The sequence below is a fragment of the Phyllostomus hastatus genome, unplaced genomic scaffold, assembly GCF_019186645.2.
Source record: "Phyllostomus hastatus isolate PE091 unplaced genomic scaffold, TTU_PhHast_1.1 phas_scaffold_501, whole genome shotgun sequence".
NCBI lineage: Eukaryota > Metazoa > Chordata > Mammalia > Chiroptera > Phyllostomidae > Phyllostomus > Phyllostomus hastatus.
The window spans coordinates 45,203,325-45,226,478 of NW_025334033.1; the positions used below are offsets into that span (position 1 = coordinate 45,203,325).

General features: G+C 35.9%; 1 protein-coding gene across 4 annotated transcripts in view; it reads left to right on the plus strand.

The window, feature by feature from the left end:
- Positions 1-23,154, plus strand: part of GPHN (gephyrin) — a 440,641-nt gene that overhangs the window by 356,011 nt on the left and 61,476 nt on the right. For all 4 annotated transcript variants that reach the window (XM_045822936.1, XM_045822937.1, XM_045822938.1 and 1 more), the window contains 5 exons: positions 4,799-4,891; positions 14,590-14,645; positions 18,156-18,275; positions 19,902-19,960; positions 20,815-20,968. In XM_045822936.1, the coding sequence (XP_045678892.1) occupies positions 4,799-4,891; positions 14,590-14,645; positions 18,156-18,275; positions 19,902-19,960; positions 20,815-20,968 (482 nt within the window). The remainder of the gene's footprint in view (positions 1-4,798; positions 4,892-14,589; positions 14,646-18,155; positions 18,276-19,901; positions 19,961-20,814; positions 20,969-23,154) is intronic.

Here is a 23,154-nt window from a genome sequence, read left to right on the forward strand (position 1 = left end):
CTGTTCTGCTCGTTTGCTTAGTTTGTTTTTAGATCCAGTTGGTGATAGTTGTATATTTGTTGCCATTTTAGTGTTCATAGTTTTGATCTTCTTTTTTTTAAATAAGTCCCTGTAACATTTCATGTAATAATGGCGTGGTGATGATGAACTCCTTTAACTTGAACTCATCTGGGAAGCACTTTGTCTGCCCTTCCATTCTAAAGGATAGCTTTGCTGGATAGAGTAATCTTGGATGTAGGTCCTTGCCTTTCATGACTTTGAATATTTCTTCCCAGCCCCTTCTTGCTTGCAAGGTTTCTTTAGAGAAATCAGCTGATAGTCTTATGGGGACTCCTTTGTAGGTAACTGTCTCCTTTTCTCCTGCTGCTTTTAAGATTCTCTCCTTATCTTTAATCTTTGGCAATTTAATTATGATGTGTCTTGGTATTTCCTCCTTGGGTCCAACTTGTTTGGGGCTCTCTGAGCTTCCTGGTCTTGTATGTCTATCTCCTTCACCAGATTGGTGAAGTTTTCTTTCATTATTTTTTCAAATAAATTTTCAATTTCTTGTTCTTCCTATTCTCCTACTGGCTTCTCTGTGATTCAAGTGTTGGTTTCGTTTGGAGATGTTCCAGAGGCTCCTTAGGCTGTCCTTGTTTTTTTTAATTCTTTTTTCTTCTTGCTGTTCTGATTGAATGCTTTTTTCTTCCTTATGATTCAAATCATTGATTTGACTCTGGGCTCCATCCCACACTGTTGGTTTCCTGTAGGTTTTCTTTATTTCACTTAATGTAACTTTCATTTCTGCCTGGGTCTTTTTTATGCTGTTGCTATCCTCAGTGAGTTCTTTGAGCATTCTGATAACCAATGCTTTAAACTCTGCATCTCATAGTTTGGTTATCTCTGTTTCATTTAGTTTTTTCTGGGGTTTTGTACTGTTCTTTCATTTGGGCCTTATTTCTTTGCCTCCTCAATTTGGCAGCCCCCCTGTGTTTGTTTCTGTGTATTAGGTAGAGCTGCTTTGACTCCCTGTCCTAGTAGCATGGCCTATTGTAGAAAAGTACACCTGTAAGTTGTATGGAGCAGAGCCTTAGGTAATCACCAGAGTGGGGCAAACCATGTCACCACTTTGTGGCTCTGTGCGGGGGAGAGTTTGGAGTAGGGACAACACTGCAGCCTGGCCTCTGGAGTTTTGCCTTGGAAGAAGCTGTCCCCCTACACTCACTCTGCTGCCAGTCACTCCAACCTCTCCCCCTATGCCACTGGTGCCCTTCCAGCTGTTGCCCTGGTGCCTAATCCCAGAGGGAGTGGGTCTTCTTAAGTTCAAAGTTCATCGCAGGCCCTTTAAGAGGAGTCTCCTGAGAATCCTGAAGTTTCTTCTGCCACCCTAACCCCCACTGGTTTTCACAGCCAGAAGTGATGGGGACTTAACTTCCTGGCACTGGAACCCTGGGCTGGGCCGTCTGGTCTGGGGCTGGTTACCTTGCCCCCAATGTATCCCTCCTAGTTTTTATCCACCACACATGGATGTGGAACCACCTGTTCCACATTTCCATGCCTCTCTGCACCCCTCTGTCTCTGCACCTCTCCCTGCCTCTCCGCCACTTTGCACCTTTCTGCACATCTCTGCACCTCCACCCCTCCTTCCCATCAGGATGAATGTGACTTCTTTAATTCCTTGGTTGTTGGACTTCCACACAGCTCAATTTTCTGACAAATCTGGGTGATATTTGTTCTATAGTTAGTTGTTATTTTTGCTGTAGTTGTGTGAGGAGGCGAAGCATGTTTACCTATGCCTCCATCTTGACTGGAAGTCTGTCTTTCATATTCCTTGGCTGGGTGCCGTCTGGACAGACTTCGTATTCCTGTTTGTATAGATCACATTTTATTTATTCATTCATCCATTAATAAATAATTGGGTTGCTTCCAACTTTTGACTATTGTGAATAATGCTGCTATTGAGACAGGAAAGTTAGAATATGAAACACTGGCTTCTAGCTCTACCCCTCCCTTTTTCTGTCTTTGCTTGAATATCACAGTCATGACCTTCACTGACCACCTATTTCCCCATTTCTCCCTCCCCCATTTCCTGTAACTGAGAAGACAAAAGAAAGAAAGAAGTTGCTATCTGGAGAGAAGGGACTAGGATGAACCATGTTCAGCAGTTACCCCCCTAGCACCAGAATCCAAGGACCACCTTATTCCCCCACCCCTTGCCTGCCTTCAATAAGAACCTTCCCCCCAGAACCCATCAGAGCAGTTCATTCTTCAAGGTCGCCCATTCTCACTTCTCAAATGCATACTATCACTTTAATAAATGTGCTATGCTTTGCTAAATCTATCATGCTCTTAAATTCCTTCTTGGACTGTGACAAGAGGCTGGTTTAGGTCGAGGCCTCCCTTGGCCTCCCCAGGTGCAACCTGGCATCACTGTGAACATGGGTGTACAAATATCTGTTCAAGTCTCTGCTCTCCGTTCTTTTGGATATACACCTAGATGTCAGATTGCTGGATCATATGGTAATTCTACATTAATTTTTTGAAGAATCACCTTGTAAATTTTTTTCATGTCAGAGAAATAGAGGAAGAACAACAGGTAGAGGGAACATGAATTGTAGCTGTTGGCCATTGTAATAAAGATTGGAGTTCTATGATTTAAACTTCAATTCTACTTTAGCCACCTATGAAATATATGGCCATGGGTTAGTGATACCCTATTTAAACTTCTCTTTATTTATCTGTAAAATGAAAATAATAATGGTTTACTAGATTTTTGTGAGAGTTAAGTAATGTATGTGATATTATTTAATAATTTATAAGATGCTATATATACATTTACTACATTAACTGGACCAGATTACAGAAAAACTCAGCCTTTGTGCTATCTTTGATAATTACTTTAAGCTATTTAAATTTCCAGCAAAGCCATTCTCTTGGGATCTGAGCTGGTATACAGCTCACATTTTTATTTTCTACCCTGGCCAGATTATCTCCCAATAAGGAGTCTCCCAGGAGTTTTATTATAATCCTAGGCAAATGCTATGGGGTTTATTACCAGAGACTACCTTATAGCTCTAGGTTCCTTTGGGAGTTAATGTGTATGTGAATGCAAACCCAACACTCTGGTCCCACCACTTCCCTGATCTTACAGAGCATGGTCCATGGCTCCAGTATAGATCCAAAACATCCTCAGCCTCCTAGGAGTATGTGAAGCTATAAATCTGCCAAGAAGTTCTCACTTCCAATTCAGATGTCACTTCCCTAAAATGAAAGAGTCAACATCACTGTTGCTGTGGATCAGAGTAGAATATTTAACATCTCTCCATTGTTACATCTTGGTTCTGGATCTTGAAACCAGGGGTCCTAGGTGGCTATAAAGAACAAAGCCACAAACAAACAGCAAACAAACACAAAAACTCACCCATCTAGCTATGGAAACAATGAAATTTTCCAAATTATACAAACATCTCATATAAATCAAGTCCTGAATTACTTATAGTCTTTGCAGAGAAATTTGGGGCTATTTTCCTCACCTTCTTCCTCCACCTCCTATTTACTATTCTTTTACTTCTATAAAATAACAATAATGAAGATTCTGACTAGAGGATGTAAGAATGGGTCATGACTCTTGAAACTTTTATTCTTGTTGGCACTACTTCAAATTCCTGAGGTCTAGCCAAAAATAATTGTCATCCTGAGTGTTTTGAATAGTCACTTCACACTGTAGGTTACTGCCCTTTCCTTATAGTCGCTCATTTTTTTAGGTTAGTAAAGCCAAAATCAAGGCAAAAATTCAAATGGAATGATAAGGAAGTTCTTTTCTTTACTTATCTCTTCATAAGGAAAAATACTTCAGAAAAATGATGTGATTATTTTAGAAAATATGGAAATTTTCAGAAAAGTATATAGCAAAGGGAATAAAAATTGTACAGAATTCTAGCATACTGAAATAATGCTTTATATTTCATGTGTCCCCTCTCTATCTTTTTCTATTGATATATGCATGTATCTTAACTAAATGTGCAATTCTGCATGTTTTTAACTATATAAGAATTTTCCTGTGTCAGTTAATATTCTTCATAAATATTAATTTAGCCTGTATAATATTTTATCTGTCATAAGGATAGATCATTGTCTATATTATTAGTCTTTTGACTTCTTCCCATTTCTCACTAATGTAAGCAACTCTGAGATAAACATGTGCATAAAGATTTAGTCATTTTGCCCTGACTGATATGGCTCAGTGGATGTAGTGACAGCCTGAGAACCAAATGGTCACAGGTTCAATTTCCAGTCAGGTCACATGCCTGAGTTGTGGGCCAGGTCACAAGTAGGGAGTATGTGAGAGGCAACCAAACATTGATGTTTCTCTCTCTTTCCCCCTCCCTTCCACTCTGTCTAAAAATAAATAAGTCTTTTGGAAAAAAAGATTTAGTCATTTTATTATGATATATTTCTACAGGTGAAATTACCAGGTTAATGGGTATGAAAATGTTTAACAGTTGGCTTTTTAAAGTCATCTTTGGGTTGTCAAAGAATCAATGACATGTCAACTTGAACACATCTCTGATGACTTTGCAGCTACTCATGTTCAGGTCATCTCTGCAGGCATTACTGTTAATTGACTGAATCTAGTCTTTCATTGCAGACACTAGGATGCATCTCTTCCTTCTCCTGTTCTGTGGGACAGATACTAGGAGGACTGACTGAGCATGTAGACGAGCCTTGCCAGACAAGCACACATGCTTAACTTTTCTGTGATCGTCTGTTTAACCGTTACTCTCAACATCCATGTTTTGCTTCTTTTCTCTTCTTTCAGATGGAATGGGCCGAGTCCTTGCTCAAGATATATATGCAAAAGATAACCTACCCCCCTTCCCAGCATCAGTAAAGGATGGCTATGCTGTTCGAGGTAAATATTTTGGCTTTCTTGAGTATCATCATAACTCACACTGTACTTTTTTTTTTCCCAGATGTTTGGCTCAGCCTAAGCACCCAACAACTGTTAAATCTGTTTCCCCCTTGTTATCAAAATGATTTTATTCACAGATAACAAAATTAACCTATACCTAGATATTTTCTGACACAATCTTGTTTAAAACCTATGGTGAAATTACCATAGTTGCTTGAAAATTCTTATTTACAGATATATGTAGAGATTGGTTTAAAGAACATTATACTATAATTTATTTCAACCTCTACACATTCCAGACAGACAGTAGACAGTCTCGCTTGATCTGGAAGTTTGCCATATGTTTTCCACTTGAAAACATCTATATGGTACAGGAAAGAAGAGCCGATTCTCAACATAAGAATAAAGTGGGTGGTCTTTTTTCTTGCTTTAAACTCAAACATCAGTAAAGGCTTTATGAAAAGCAAGCATAAGGGAAACCTCTAATTCTTTGAAAGATGCCATTTCCAAATCTCTTAAGGCCCAGATGGTACCAGCAGCTCACACCTTCAGAGTTGCCCCAGATTACATAAAGCCTAAAAGCACATATGAAATAGCATTTTCCTGCCTAAAGTCCCATCTAAGAACCCAAAATTCAGCTGAATTGCTTAGAAACTATTGTTGTTTATTAGCTCAAGGTTGATGTCATTGAAGAAATGTCTAAAAACATTTCCTAACTTATCAAAGCTATTAAGACCAATTCCTTTGTAATAATCATTTATGAAGTCTCTTACCTGGTTTTTTGTCATTATTTTCTTTTAATTCTATGAAGCTATTGAAATAATTTTCTCTCTTTTGAAATTAAATACATCCATTAATTTCCATGTTCCATCGCCATCTCTTACCAGTATCTTTCTACGGTGGAGGCAGTATAGTGAGTGGTTAAGGGTATGGGGTTTGAGGGACATAAGAGTGATCTGAGTTTTAGTACCAGTTCCATCATGATAACTTTGAGCAAATTACCTAAACTTTTTGAGCCTCAGTTTCTCATCTGTAAAATGGTGATAATTGTAACAGTACTTACCCCAATAGGTGGTTGTGAGGATTAAATGAGACTATAAAAAGGCTTAGTAAAGTTCCTGGCACCACAAAAATAAAACCTCCATAATTGTTTTTTAAAATGTTTAATAATAGTAACTATGATTATCACTATTGTTATTATGATAAACATAGTACACCATATCTGAAAAAAGTATAACATTTATCTAAATTGTTAATCTCATATTCTATGTAAATAAAATGGTGAAGAGATTAATTCCTATTAGTATTTGCTTTCTCAGGAACACTGTCTTGGATGCATCTCGTTCAGCTTGATCTCACTAAATTAGAGTATTTCTGGAAACATAAATAACAAATCCCTAACAAATGTAGTTTTTTCCAAATGTAGTCCTTCTATAGTATGTATTATATAATGCATATTGTCCAGAAATAAAATTATTTTAATCTCCTGATAGCCTCATTGGATCTTTTTGTTTCTTATTCCTAATCCAAAATATAAATTCTATTTTGAACTTATAATTGGTAGCCATAAAGTATTGCAATGAAATCACACACAAAAAAATTCTTACTTCCAGAATAGGACAAACAGCTACAACAAATGAAATAACAAAGGGGCAAAAAACTCTTTTACATCCTTTGTAACCTACAGTAGGAGAAAGTAAGAAAATAAATTGAGGCAAAACTATCCTCAAATAGAATGTTGTTCTGTGATTTGTTCATGAGGTACCAGCAGCTCAATAAAAAGAAACTATTGCTCTTGGCTTTTCTTGTTGCCAAGAAAACCAGTTATCCTCCCTGAGCCATAAAAGAGCCTTCTGCTATAGAATCTATCAAGGAAATTTTTATGTAAAGTTATAACTCAGTGTCTTATTTATTCTTTTATTTTGAAGTGGTAGTGTTTTAGTTTTGTTTGACACAGAGAAAAACATCTAAAATGACATATCTCACAGTATAAAAGTTTCAACAGGTTACATATCATGTATCCAATTCATATGATTTATTTCCTGTGAAGTCTTGATAGTTCTCTAATATATAGAACATACAGCAGAGACATAATACATAACAGATGGCATTGTAGATATAGTTAAATCTCAAATTGGGAATGGTTGGTGTATCTGTGTATATATATCAACATCTTAATTAAAGCAGCAAATCCATGAACAAAAAGGCACTTATAAGAAAAGGTCTTATTCTTCCCTGCGTTATAATACCACCGCCAGGCAGTGTTTTGGTAAGAATATCCTTGAGGCTATTGTTGTGGTTCTCTACCACTCTACTTGTGTACCTTCTTCTCTCCACCCCTGTCTTCCTTTACTGTCGTCCCTTTCTCCCCACTCCCTTTATTCTCCCTTTTTTCTTCTCCTCTGCCTTTGCCTTAGGCCTTCCAGTAATAACCAGTGGCACCTGTGAGCATTGCTAACCCTCTAGGTGTAAAGAGGTTGCTAACTTGCTCTGGATCACTAAGCATTAGCCAGTATCCTTCAGAAATATGTGGCATAAAACTCCAAACCAGTTGGAGGATCACTTGCTTTAAGGTATGTGGGTTGAAAAATCAAGACAGTAAAAAAAAAATGACTAGGTAAATAAGAAATAGGAACAGCTTTAAAAAAATTAAGATAGAATAGAATGTATAGAAGTCAGGAATCAAGTAATGAGGATTTAAATAATAGGAAGAGCTGTGACCTAATGAACCTAAAACTGCATTCAGCAGGGAGTACGTTTGAAAGATAAAAGAAAATGAAAGCATATTATCAATTAGAATCCATTAAAATACAATATTTTTATTCATATTTTTAAGTTATTTCTTCCTTCACACTCATTAAGCCAGTCATCTTGATGCATTCACACCCTCCTGTGGAGATGTGGACAGATTCCCATTATCTTACAATTTCTTTTTTTAATGTTTTAATTACAGTTTACTTCAATATTATTATGTATTGATTTTAAGTTTACAGCTAAGTGATTAGACAATCATATACTTTACATAGTGTTTCCCTTGATATTTTTAGTACCCCACTGGACTCATACATAATTACTGCAGTGTTATTGACTATATTCCATATGCTTTACTTTATATCCCATAACTATTTTGTAACTACCAATTTGTACTTCACCTCTTTCTCCCAAACTCCCCGCCCCCCCCCCCCCCCCCGCTCTGGCAACCACCAGGCCACTCTTTGTGTATATGAGTCTGTTTCAATTTTGTTTTTTGTTCTTTAGATTACTCTCTGTTTTTGTTTGTTCTTTAGATTACTCTCTAGGTTACTATGCTAGTGACTTACGTCATTAAGCATAATACCCTCTAGGTCCGCCCATCCTGTTGCATTAAAAAAAAAAACCAAAGGCATATTTCACAGAACTAGAACATGTATTCCAAAAATTTATATGTAACCACAAAAAATTTCAAACAATCTCAGCAGTATTGAGAAAAAAAGAACAAAGGTGGAGATACCATGCTACCTGATAACAAACTATACCACGAGGCCATAGTAATCAAAACAACATGGTTCCAGCATAAAAACAGACATATAGATCTAGGGAACAGAATAGAGAGCCCAGAAATGAACCCATGTCTGTATGAACAATTAATATTTAACAAAGGAGGCAAGAACATACAATGGGGTAAAGACAGTTTATTCAATAAATGGTCCTGGGAAAATTAGATACATGCAAAAAAATGAAACCAGACAACTTTCTTACACAATTTCTTCTTACACATTAATAAAGGCAAAAATATCTCAGAATTCCAGATTCAGCTTTCTTGAAATGTTCAATTTGAAAGGCTTATCCCTTCAGAAATTGTTTTGGGATCATTTAGAAGGGAAAATTATAACAAGTCAGCAATTATTTTGATAACTACATGTTACAAACAATTCTGGAAGGATGTATTAAGAGAAATCCTTGCCATTTGGTTAAAGTAAATTTTAAAGTTTTTCTCTTTTTTTCTGATTGAAGTATATGCTTATGGAAAACACAGAAAATGAAAAAGAACATTTAAAATCACCCATTATCTTATTTCCTAGCCACTATTAACATTTTGTTGTACCTCTTCCCACTAGATTAATTCAGTATGACCTTTTTTTCCCATTTATTTATTTATCAGTGTAACCTTTTTGATTTAAAGCTAGTTCTTAGTTCTTCATGAAATTCATGTTCCAGGGTTTCCATTTTGGCCATTCTAAACCTCTCTGGCCACAGCTGCTTCTCCCAACTCATTTGACAGCCTATTAAGTTCCACAACAGGACGCTCTGGATGAGGAAGAGGCCTTGTGACATGGAAGTATTTCTCATGTGGGCAGAGATATAATTTGGAATAATTAATTTTAATTAATACTCTATTTAAGGAAACAATATCTCTTTTCCCAATACTAAGAATAAATGAACATTTTTCTCCTAGCTCCCTGCTTTCCATAAGAAAAGGCAACAGATTTAAAATTCTAAACAACTCACCTGATTTGATCCCTCAGTACAATTGCAGCAAGTATTAATTGTTTTGTGCTACTCTTGTCACCTTCCCTTTCCCCACCCCAGTTCTTCCTATAATCTTAATTTTAGTATACTCATAAATACTATTACCCTATTACTGCCTATTGTCCTGGCCTTAGATAGTTTGGTTCCATTATCAAAGTAAACAAATTCTTTTTTTTTAAGATTTTATTTATTTATTTTTAAAGAGGGGAAGAGAGAGGGAGAGATACATCAATGTGTGGTTGCCTCTCACATGGCCCCTACTGGGGACTTTGCCCTTAATCCAGGCATGTGCCCTGACTGGGAATCTAACCCATGGCCCTTTGGTTCACAGGCCAGTGCTCAATCCACTGAGCCACACCAGCCAGGGCACAATAAACAAATTCTTAATCCCTCTGCCTTTTCCCTCTGTTGAAGATATTTCCTAGGATCTCTGCTATCTCTATAGTCTCACTTTATTCAGCCCTAACATGGAAATGATGAGACTCTTTATTATTAAAAAGAAATGAATATCTGTAAAGCATTTCTTGAGGCTTAAAGAGAGCTCACATATGGCTGGAAAATGAAAATGAGTAATAAATTTATAGCAAATGGCTTGGGAAGATTATCTTCTATGCATTGCCACAGTGAAGATCTACCTAATGGAATTAATTTTATATCAAATGATATCACAAATCTTTAAATAAACAGATAAACAAGACTACTTAAAATTGTTTTCTGGACATTAACAAAAGGGTGGACATGGGAACAGCTTCAGGATCTAGTATTAAGCATTATAAATTACTTGTATAATGCATTTGTTGTTAGGATTTTGTTTGTATTGCTTTACCACTCCTTCAAATTAAATTCTACTATTACAAAACAGAAAGAGAAAACTTATTAACAGAAATGTCAGAGTTGGTGTGGTGGGAGGTGGACTGGAAAATACTAAGCCTTTACAGAAATTCCCAGAATCCATCCATCTTTTCTAATGGCATACTGTGGCTTAATTTTATTTCAAGCTTTAGGTTCATAGTACCACTGTTCCTCCACCTCAGCTCCCTCACACCCAAGCTTGTAAAATTCATCTTGAAAATAGCAACTTCTCTTTTGCTTCTGTCTTTAATAGATATTTTTAAATATATGTCAGATTGGTCATTATTATTTTTCTGTCCTATAAGAAATAGTGAATCTTGATGTTAATGTAAAATCAGGACTTCAGTTGTTCACTGATTTTTTTATTCTTTAAAGTTTTCTCTTAGTCTGAATTTGTCTATTTCCAGTGCAGTCTTCTCTGCTCCTCAAAGAGTAGTTCACAAATGAGCAGTATCAGCATCAGCCTGTTAGAAGTATAGAACCTCAGGCCCTATCACAGACCCACTGAATCAAAATCTTTTAACAAGATTTTAACAAGATCACCAGGTGATTCATGTGCACATTAAGGGCTGAGAAACACTATTGTGAGGGAAATAATATTTTTTAAAAAAGCTGACTCCTCTCTTGGTTCCAAGAGCCTTCTATAATGTTGGTTGACTGAGCCTTCAGTATAGAGGCCTGTTTCCCAGGACAAGGTGGAGAACATAGTTTAAGTGAGCACATATTCTCTCCCCAGTTAGCGCACCTTCCCTAATCCTACTGCTTAGAATCATTTAAGGGCTCTTTCAGGTATTGGCCTCCCTGAACTCTACCAGGCTTGCCCCAGATGATCTCCAGCACTCATTATTCAGTGACATGTATTTAGAATATTTGTGCAGAACATTGCTGTAAACATTTCGAGTGTATGTGCATTTGCATGTGTGTGGCTACAGGAGACAGGAGGAAGATTGAAGAGAAGAGGGTTTCAAAAAAGAAATAAAGGAAATGATCACTATTTCTACAGAGCTCATAAGAGAGAAAATATACATTTATGAAAGCATTTTTAAAAGATTTATAAAACACAGTAGTAACCCATACAATCAATTTACAAACTTCCCACCTAAGTATAATGAAAATGCCAGATTCATGTCTTCATTCTTTTAATAATATTTATTGAGTATTAATGATGAACTAGACACTATGCTTGACTCAGTAACTGGCAACATAATCTAAGTTATATAGAATTAACCAGAGCAGTCTTTCTAAACATTCTAAAGAGAGTGAATGTTGACACACATTTAGAAAACAGTATACCTAGCAGAAAATGAAAGGCATTCAAAATACAGCATTTTGTGTTGAAAAATATTGTATATTTGTTTATTCATGCATGCATCTTTCTAAAAAGATTCTTAGAAGCCACACTCATTTATTTATTCGACATTTTGAATACTTCACATATTGAACATGTATAGAATTCCTATTTTACAGCAAGCGCTAGGGATTCCCCTGAGAAAAAATAAGCAAATAATTATAATATATTCAGAAACCATAGAGTTATTTGAGGAATAAACTAAAGAAACAAAAAAGGAAGTATGTGACTCTTAAGGAAAGGGAATCCGATATGACATCATAAAAAATAATATTTGAAGTGAGTCTTAAAAGCTGAGAATTTTTCATCAAAGACAAGAATAAAGAAAGAACATTCCAAGCAATGAGAGGAGCTCATGTTATGGAGCTGAAATATGAGTCATCTCAGGGAGCTACAGTGCTAGAGGTTGAGAGTGGTGACAATGTAACATATAAGGAGGATATGAACCAGAGGCCTTTACTCATACTGCTGCCTTAGGGGACGATCTTCAGATAGAGCATTTTGTACTTCATAGGCATCTCTCCCCCCCCCCACACACACACACATCCCTACCTTTTGCCTACTTAGCCTTATTCATCCTTCATATTCAAATCAAAACTCGGTGTATCAGGGTGGCTTCCTTGACCCACCAGTGTAGTGTGGGTACTTTCATTGTATGCTCTCATAAAACCATGTTCCTTTAGAGTGGTTTTCTTAATTTGTGTTTATATATTCATTAATATGATTAATTAGTAACTGTCTACCCGATTATATCAGTGGCTTTAAGAGTTTTATTTTAACCACACTCATAGGAAGACACACATTAAAGTATACAGTACATGCCAATGATATACACACACGTATAATTATACAATGCATACAAATATACATATGCACACATGTAAATAAAAATAAATTTCATGAAACAGTATTTATCCTTACTATGTGATGAAATATATTTTCTATTCTTTCTCATTTAAAAAAATTGTTTACAAGTTGATTTTAGAGCTCACCTTCTCTTGTGAACAGAAACAGTGTCTGGTTTTACTCTTGACTCTATCCCAGCACCTGTGTGACACTGGGGCATAGAAGATGGTAGAAATTTAGTGAATGAGTGAAAGGAATGAAAAGCTTTAACAGACGTTAGTATTTTTAAAGAATGATTATCCCCATTTTTATCAACAAGAAAACTGAAGGCTAGAGAAAAGTTTAGCAATTTGCTAAAAGCCCTGAGGCTAATAAGAGGCAGAGCCAAGAGGATTAATAAGATTCGGATTCAGCTTTGTTTTACTCTAAAACCAGCTAATTTCCCTTCTTGCAAAGAAGTAAAAAGAGAAAATGTCTAGGTTGCTGCTGAGAGATGGCGAGCTGGTAATACCTTTAGTAGAAAAATAATTTGAAATAAATTTTTCACATTTGAGATGCATTTAGTGCAGACCTCTGAAAGATAACTGGCTTCTTGTCATCTACAGTAAGAAAATCACAATTTGCTTTAAAATACTACAAAAATAAGTTGGGGAATAGATGAAACAAGATTGGTAAAATGTTAATTGGTAAAATGTTGAAGCAATGACTTCTATGTTTGTTTAAAATTGTTCACTTAAAAAAAGCTTTTAACAAAGAAGAACCCATGAAAACAGCATAATAAGAATAGCTATGCTGGAATACTATTCTCTTTTTTACAAGTGAACACTGAAAATACAATAATAATTTAAAAACACACACACACACACACACAAAAACCAAAAGTTTATTAACTGAGATAATGTCTATTGGGCACAAGATCCAACATCTTGTACATAGAAGATACCCACCGTTAATTCTTGTGCCTCTTTCCACAATTGGTTAACCAAAGCCATCTGTGCAAGAACGGCTCATTGTAAACAGTATTGTTTATAAGCCTTTAGTAAAAATTCGACATTGTAGTCACATAGAGAAATAATGAATTTCATATGTCCCTTTTAAAAAAAGGAAAAATACTTTTTATTACTTATCAGCATGATTGCAAATATAATTAAAATAGTTACAGAGAAAGTGTTATCTTTTCTGTGTATGTGTCTCAAACCCTTGCTGTATGCAGATAACACAGAAGTAATTGTCCTTATCTTAAAATTCATTAGAGAAGCATTGCCTTTTCAGTACTATTGGTCTGAAATCTATATCATCTGTGAAGAAACCCCTTGGAATGCATTTATCTCTTGGAATATTTGTATCCAGTCATTACTATATTGTATGTAGAAAAACAATGGATAAGAAGTTTTTTTGGGGGGGGGTTCCATCTTAATTGTGAAAGGGTTTCTTCCCATTTAAATGCAATGGAAAATGTGATGCAGCGCTGCCTGTGCATTCTGATTCAGAAATAACATTTTGACCCATTAATACATATACACACATACATACATACTGTACTGGGAATTAAGGGCTGGATTTTAGTCATAGCCCTACCACTAACCAGAGCTTGTTCGATGTACTTAACCTTTTCTCCCTGAGTTCCTTCATTCTGTGATTCATGTCCTTCAAATGTCAAATGAAGAAAAGAATGTATGGTTCTCCTATTTTACTGGGTTATTATGAAGATCAAGTGGGTGGTAAATAAGAAACTATTATGGAATACTGTAAAAATTATATAGAAAATGGAGAAATATTGATACATATAGTGATATCCATGAATGTGGAGAAGATGGTATTTTAAGAGGGTAGGCAAAAAGAACTTCCTACTTTAAAAGTACATGTGTAAATTATCAAACAACAGGAGGACTAACCATCTCAAGTGACACCGAGAAAGAGCACAAATTAGGAATACTTCTGTGGGTACTTGTGAGTTTTGGATACCAAAGATCAAACCAGGAGTAACAAAGCCATTATCTAGTCTAGGAGATCAGAAATGTATTCCATTTTCCTGAATCCTTATATGATCATTTGAGTCAAATTTTAGAATTCCAACACTAGGTTTTTATTCCTTGCTGTAGGTCCATTCTGATGTTTGTTCTTGGTTCTGTTCATCTCACAGCTGCTGATGGCCCAGGAGATCGTTTCATCATTGGGGAATCCCAAGCTGGTGAGCAGGTGAGGTTCATAGGCCTGACAGGTCCTAAAGATTTCAGTTTCGTGGACTTTCAGTATCTAATTCTAATTTCTACCATCATTGTAAGGGAAATCTTAGAGAATCATTAGACAGGCTATCAAAGAGATTAAGGGACAGTTCCCATTAGAAGAACCAATTCTTCCTTAACTGAAAGAATCTTCATCTGTTGATATCTGGCATTGTGTAGTTCATATGTCTCACAGACATGCCATCAAACATTTTCCAGCCCTGTGATTGGATGATTCTTTGTTCATGTATGAACATCAATATTCTGAGTAGAACTACATTCCAGAAGTGTTTTTAAAATTATGTGGAATGCTTAGGGAACTGCAAATAGTGTGTATATCCAGAATATATACAGATAGGCAGCAGCACATTGTTACAGGCTTTGTGGACTTCATAAACTTTATTTGCTAGTTTATTTATTGTTCTTGAGAACTAGGAGCTCAAGAAAAGTTGTGAAACTTAAAAGTTGTCAACTTCTTGTAAGTTATAAAAGTTTGGTGGGAAAAAATATCAAAATTATACCCAAAAAGTGGGTTTGTTTTTTTTTAATTGCCCATGATGTCCTTTTAACTTACATATCATACAGATGAGCCACATTGCTCACTTATTGAAAGTGCATACACATGAGCATTGAGGTGCTATTGCAGACACTGAGACAGTGATTTACAAATTGGTTTCTTGCTGTACCAAAATAATTGGTCTTAAACAGCTTGTGGTTTGGTCTTATTGATTAGACTGAACACCTTAAAAATATATTATTTAATTATACAATGCTGTCATTGGACAAAGCACAAAAACTCCAGTTTAATATAGCCATTAAAGAAAAATCAAGATTTAAACTTTTTTAATATAAAGTATATAGGTATATCAATAAAACTAAAGAAGCATTAGTTACTAGTCTTAATAATCTAAAAGAAGTACTTCACATATTGCTCAAGTTTTTCCATTGATTCAAGTGTAGTTTATATATCTACTCTATGTGGATATATAAGTGTCTTTACATATCCAATAATATCTTTTTACATTGGATTTAATATAAGTGAGCTGGTAGTAATCTTTCATCTACCATTTAAACTAGTCTTGGAGAGGTGCCAAATTTTTTATTTAATAATCACACAAAAACATTTCTTAAGCATTGATTTAACTAAGAAGTAGAAAAAATACACATATAACCACAGTAAACCTTAAAGTATATTTACAGTATGTGGTACATTGAACCCAACTAAATTAAGGTAAGTCCTCATGCTAACACACTTCAGCTTAAGAAGCAACTACCCTGAAACTCACTTTAGGATTTACTTTTTGCCTTAGCCAAAAAAGCACTTTCAGCAAAGGAAGGACCATGTTAGGCCTATATTAAATGTCTTTTTTCCACAGTCTCAGAAGACTATTTTGGCATTAACATCTCTACGAAAAAACACATATATCATATCAAATCTTCAGTGCTTTTCATCAGAGGTCACGATACTACAAAAATGGTCATATACAGTGTATTAAGAGATGCACCAGACAATAGGTGGTGGTTGTGGTGGTAGTAGTAGTAGTAGTAGTAGTATCTGGTGTTGAAAATTAAAGAAGAAATTTGAAGGTATTGGGCCCTAAACTTTTCATTTTAAATCCTGTGCATTACCTTGGTAAAAGATTTCATTAAAATACAACAATTCTGAATAAGCCTGGAATGTCTTTTCTTCAGAAAACAGAATAAGAGGATACACAGTTCAATCCCAAGAATCCCCTTCTCCACTGACTGTGGGAGAAAAGTGGGGACAACACTGGAGATGTAAACCACAAAGGACCGCATACTTCAGGCAGTTGTGATAATGAGATTATTCATGTTCATTTATTCATTTCAGAAATATTTATTGACTACCAACTTTGTGCCAGGTACCTTCTAGGCTTTGGAATGATAGAGCAATAAATATGCCTGGAGAGGGGTGATTATGAAGATTGATGCAGGGACTATATCCAAGATGCAGACAGGGTTAAGGGAAACTAACAAAGGAATGTGAAGCACTCGGGAGCTAAGAGTGAAACTCCATTACCACCTCTTGTCTGAAGGAGCAAAGGGAAAGAGTGTTACCTGGACCCATGGAGATTCATAGGTATGGGACAGGGCCACCCCTCAGTAGTAGATGTGAGATGTAGCCTTCACCGAACTGCAGCCCAGCAGGGAAAGAACAAAGGGAATATAAACTCGACTTTTCTCTTTCTTCTCCCCTCTAATCTCTTTTTGGCCTCTTGCATTGGCTTTACCCAACCAGAAGCCAGTGATGGGAACCTGAAATAGTTCATAGAGGTCAGCCTTTCAGGCCTTAGCCCAGGATAGTACAATGATGTGATCTGGAGAGGCAAACAGAAAATAAAACAAATTCCTGCCTTTTTTCAGGTCATGGTTGTTATATAAACAGAATGTAATATTGCACTTAACACTATACCTAGCACAGAGTGAGGGTTCAATAATATCATTGGTGGTATTGTTTGTAGTGATAATATTGAAAGCAACTTTTTAAGGCTGTTTTAATAAATGTCCACTTTTACTTCAGTTGTATATCCAGTGGAGAGGTATATTTCCTTAGCTATTTCCTAAAAATTATTTTAATCTGTTAAAAGTCATAACTTAAAAGATACCATCTTCATCATTTTTAAATGTACAGTAGTGTTAAATATATTCACATTATTGTGACCTAAAATTTTAAACAAATACTTATGAAGCAGATCTTTGGAATATATTTTTATTGGGGAATTAATGTTATCTCAAAGAGTTTTATTTTAGGAAAAATCTGAATCATTTTTTCCCCAGTTCTGACCTAAAACATGTCATTGGCCATGTTTTAGGCCACTGTTCTGAGGCCTGATTAGACCTGTTAGATGGATCTTACAGAAATATGCTTTTCCCTGTGACAGGGTAAGTTTGCTGGGCAGGCCCTGTGGCCAGTCTCCTATACCATCAGACAGTGAAAACTGTGAGCTAATATGTTTCAGGAAGATTTTCAAGAGCGATAATTTGATTTTTCTGACTTGCCTATATTTAACCAAAAAGCTTAGTTATAAATTACATTTCTCAAATATCAGAACTTCAGACAATGACTAATGTGCTGGTTCTTCATAATTGTCATTCACAAAAAGCACATTGCATGGCATTTTTTTCCTTGATTCTCAAGTCACTTTACACATATTAAGAAAAACCACATTATTTGAGTGACAGACAGTAGTGGCAAATTTAAGTGGCAGTTCTTCAAAAGGGAAAACAGAGCACCAAGAAAGATATCTATATAATGGTCATTACCATAAATCAAGTTAAAGCCTCGGTGTGAGTATACCTGTTTGTGGGTAGTTTTCATTACGTTGGCCCAAAATGAATAAGACTGTAAGACTTTCCTTTTATGGTTTGTTTCTTAAAATGTTACATCTCATGTAGGAAAATGTTACTTTTCCTTTGCAGCAGTAAAGCAAATCAGCTCTTTCTTACGTGTTTGTATTTCCAGCCAACTCAGACAGTAATGCCTGGACAAGTCATGCGGGTTACAACAGGTGCTCCCATCCCCTGCGGTGCTGATGCAGTCGTACAAGTAGAAGATACTGAACTTATCAGGGAGTCCGATGATGTACGTCATCACCAGGTCTTATCGCTGCATTCCTGCAGCAGTATTTTAAGTCATGCCCATTTTCTGCAATGTGTATGAGATCAACCCAGTGTTTTGGGTTATGTGAGGATTTTACAATGTAGTGTATGGGTCTCCACTAAATAAGGAATTGCCTTAGGCTTCAAAATCTTTTGTTATAGATGTTTTTATGATCATCACTGTGATTATACCAGACTTTGAACCACATTTGTTCCAAGAAATTTCACGTGCAAACAAGGAAAGAAACTGGCCCAAGATAGAAAAGCAGAGGTACTAATTGTTGGCATACCTTCTAGCTGAGAAATTTTTTAATTGAAACTACCTTCTGATAAAATGTGAAGGAGAATTTAATAGGAAGAATTTAACAAAGAACACTTGGGCAAGTTCTTGAACATTTCACTAAGCCAAACATTTGAACCAAGTGGCACTCAGCTCTGGTATCTATACTTCAGGGAAGTGTGTGCCGCCAAATGACAGCCTGGAAATACTAAATTCATGCCAGTTCTCCCTCTGTTGCCTGGAGTGAAGGACGTGGGGACCATTTTTGGTCTAAGTAGGCCTTCATTTCACTGAAACTGGTGGCAGTTATTGAAACCAGAAGATCAGCCACCAATAAAAAACAATAGTTCAACTGAGGTTTTAATGACTGGCTATCTTAATTGCTTTGTGAAGAAGTTTAAGATATTTCATATTTTAAAAGCTGGAGTTAACAATATTCTCCTGGTCTGGCATATAGTAAAATTTGGCTATGCTGAGAGACAGCCACTTTTCTTGACCTGGGGATTTTTTATATCATCTTCCCACATGTCAGGCTTATAAAATTCAACTCCTAGAATACAGATCACACTGCTTGCTGTTAAAATTGCCCAGCAGATTTATCGCCGCACAGAAGCCAGCAGAGCATTGAAATGCAGAACACATGCATCTGCAGACTTGGCCAGATGACAAGATGCAGTTGCAGTGTCACCATGGTGTTCATAGACCATCAGTACAAAACTGATGATCATTATTACTTCACAGAAATTTACTACCAGGCAAATGATCAGTCCTTCACTGAAATTTCTACAGATAATTTGGGAACCTTGGTATAGTATTGAACCCATGATTCTTGGGAAAGAAGAGATAGGTTATCTCCTTACACGTTCACTGCATCTATTAGGGTAGCCAAATACATGTACAGGGTGGAGCAAAAGTAGGTTTATACTTGTGAGTGTGTAACACAGTTTATTCTCATATTATTTATTTATTGTATTATTTTCCATACGAACAACTATAACCCTATTTTTGCCCTGCCCTGTGTATATATATATATATATAATTAGTTTTCCTTGAGAATGCTACTTACAAAATAAGACTTAGTGTTTTAATTGGTATATATTTTTTAAAGCATGAAAATATTGTATTTATTCCTTGGCATCAAACCTAATTTAGCAGGAACCCGTGATAGAAATTCATAATGTTCAAAGGGTTTAACAAATGGTTTTCTGTTTCTCTATGTTTGTATATAGTCTGGACCTAATGATAAAAGCATCTGAGTAGATAATTTTATTGACTAGAAATTCTCTTAAATTGTTTTGTCTGAAATTACAAGAATTCCTCTTATTATAGGGCACTGAAGAACTTGAAGTCAGAATTCTGGTGCAAGCTCGGCCAGGCCAAGATATCAGGTAAGTTCATAGTATATAGAATGTGTTGCTGACTTTCGTTCCTACATGATCTTGAACTTAGGAGAGCATAGCTATTATAAACCCACAGCCCAGTCAATTAACCATTAGCTTTCAGGGTTTTAACAAGTAGGAAAGTGAATTTTCTGGATTCTACACCCCATGTCTGCCTTTCCTACATTTTCATGGAGATGGTAAAGGCAAATGAAATAGTCAGAAGCAAAGATGAGGCCACTGCCCTACCATAAGTGGAGCATATACTTTACATTATTTTTCTTACAATGGAATATATTTACCCTGATTTCATTCATACTAATTTGCTCAAATCTCCTTGTGAGAAAGCTACACTTCTCCCACCCCTATGTCAAGAGGCCAAGGTGAATGGACTGATGCAGACACATAACTGGACCAACCTAAGGGGCCCAAATGGAAATTATTTCCATGGATGTAATCTCATTAATATTATTCTCCTCACCACAAAATTAACAAGCTATAGGTTTTTTATCACTAATGCTGTATAATTTCTTTCCTTATATCAAAGAACATTTGCATTTGGTGTTTTTGACAATAATGTGGTACAAAGCAATTTGTAAAATAATTGTCAAACATGAAGTACCATATTCCTGTTTAGCAATAATAGATACACATCCTGTTTCTGTCTTCAGTGTGATTTAATATTTTTAATTTTAAAAGCATAGAGTTTTTAGAATCTCTTCTTTTCCTTATTCTATTCCTGCCTCATCTCTTGCCATTTTTCTCCCCACGAGAGTCCTCCTTCTCTGACATTAGCGTTTCCCTCTGAGTTGAGAAAATATTACTCTTTTTCATTGTGCTTATGGTTTTGCTTTGACTTTCAGACCCATTGGCCATGACATTAAAAGAGGAGAATGCGTGTTGGCCAAAGGAACCCACATGGGCCCCTCAGAGATTGGTCTTCTGGCAACTGTAGGTGTCACGGAGGTTGAAGTTAATAAGTTCCCAGTGGTTGCAGTCATGTCAACAGGGAATGAGGTAAAAAGAAGGTGGGGGGAATGGGACTTTCAGATAAAAGTATTTCTGACATCTGTGTTGTATATAGAACATTATGAATTATAGATATTACCACATTCCCATGACAGAGAAATAAAAATTGGCTTCAGGATAGTTCAAGTACAGAAGATGAGAAGAAAGAACTAGAAATTACATATAAATAATTCCTTTCACTTGTTAAAATGAAATATTATAACCAATGGCCTTTCCATACACACAGTACAAGAATGTCTACTGATAGCTATAGATACTCAGCTGTGCAAACTCAGTGCTTAGTCTATTAGGACAATGAATTGTGCCCACTCCTCTGAGATATAGGCCACCTCTGTGTGGGAAATAATTCAGTGAGTTGGGATACCATGGCTAGCCTTCTTCCTGCTAAAATTCCATGTGATCTTTATCACCAGGAAGGGTTTGATAATTAGGGTTTTTTTTCCCCCTCTAAAGATAGCATCTCTAGTGGCATGCTATTTAGAATATGTCAAAATGTCATCTCAGCCCTGATTTAGGAAGGGGAATTTAGTCAGTCTTTTTCTGAGAATTCTTGAAAAGTTTTCTATTCCTGTTCTGCTTGGGTTATACAGAAATTCATTTGGAGACTCTAATGTCAAATTAGGAATATTGAAAAGTGAATCTGCTGGAAATTCAAAGCTTAAGATGAGAATCAGAAACTATTGGTATTTTTTAAAATTAATTTCTTTAGACCTTACTATTTATAGAAAGATTAACAGGATTTCTTTCTCTTTTCCTTCTCCTCTCCCTCCTCCTCCTCCACCTCCTTCTCCTCCTCCTCTCTCTCTCTAACTTTAACTTTGTTCTGAAAATAAGCCATTTGTTACCATTATTTTTCATCTTTTCGTGTTTTGGGAATGAACATTTTCAAGGCTCTCTGTATACCCTTATAGTTCTTTTGGAAAGAACAAAAAAAGAATAAAATATTTTGTTTTGCTAATGGAGAGGTAAATCAACATTCAAGATTTGCTTACTTCCTAGTATGTTTGTACTAGTCATTCCCTAAAACTAGTGATTGACCCAAAACATTCTTCTCAGTTGATTACATAGTGATGGTTTTAATTTCCCTAGGACCAACTGACACTATGTTTAGCATCTGAAAGTAATTTATTTTGAACTAAATGAACTACTCTTATTTGTGATTTATTTATATGTTTTGCACATCTAAGTGAGAAAACTAAATAAAATGAACAAACTCATAAATAACTAGTTATTAGGCAACTTTGTTTCAGCTATACTTCTTGTATTCTTCCTAATGCTTTTGTAGAGCTAGACTAATATTCGCAGTTATCCCAAAAGTATATTGGCAATATTTTTAAAGCTATCTTTTATACTCTTTTACAAGGTTCTCACTGCTGGTAGGGAAAGGTGATGGGGTGAAAACAGAGAAGAAATTTACATTATGAAATCTAAGGAAGAATTTGTAGTCCTAGTTTCCGGCTCTCATAGACTTGATAATCCTTGGAGAGGCTTTGATGGATTCTGTATGACCTCCCTCCTCTACTTTCTCTGGCCTGTTGCATTAGTGGTTTTCCAAGGAAATAATGCTTATAAATTCTATAATCTCTGGTTCAACATAGCTCAACATTCCTCCCCTATTCTAATCCAAAATTAGCTGTTATTATGGTTCTCTATGATCATGTAGTTTCATTCAACAAATGTTTATTGGGTACCTCTAGGAGTGGCACTATACTGGAAACTGGGGGTACAAGAGATAAATAAAGCAATAGTATCTCTCCTAAAGGTTTGAGATCCTCAAATAGCCAAAAAACAATAGAAAAATATTATTCACTTATTTTCAGAGAGGCCAAAAGAAATTACACTTGTCTATCAGTGTGGCAATCTGTTTAGTCATTCATAGCACAACTCTTCTTAAGTACCAGTTCTGATTTCCCCTGATGTGTATGGCATCACATATGTCCACTTCTTGAATTCAGTGTGGTATATTGGTGAGCAGAACAGTGGCCTTAGGCAAACCAAAGAATGCCATTTAAGATGTCTGTGTATTCCATATATATTAAAACCTGCCCAATATTTTGTGACTACATGAACTTGTTCAGGATAAGGGAATTACATCAGAATCTGGGAGGTACAGTTATAGACTACAACTACCACAGTGTAGCCTCTGTGGACCCTTGTTGATTTCAACAAACTGT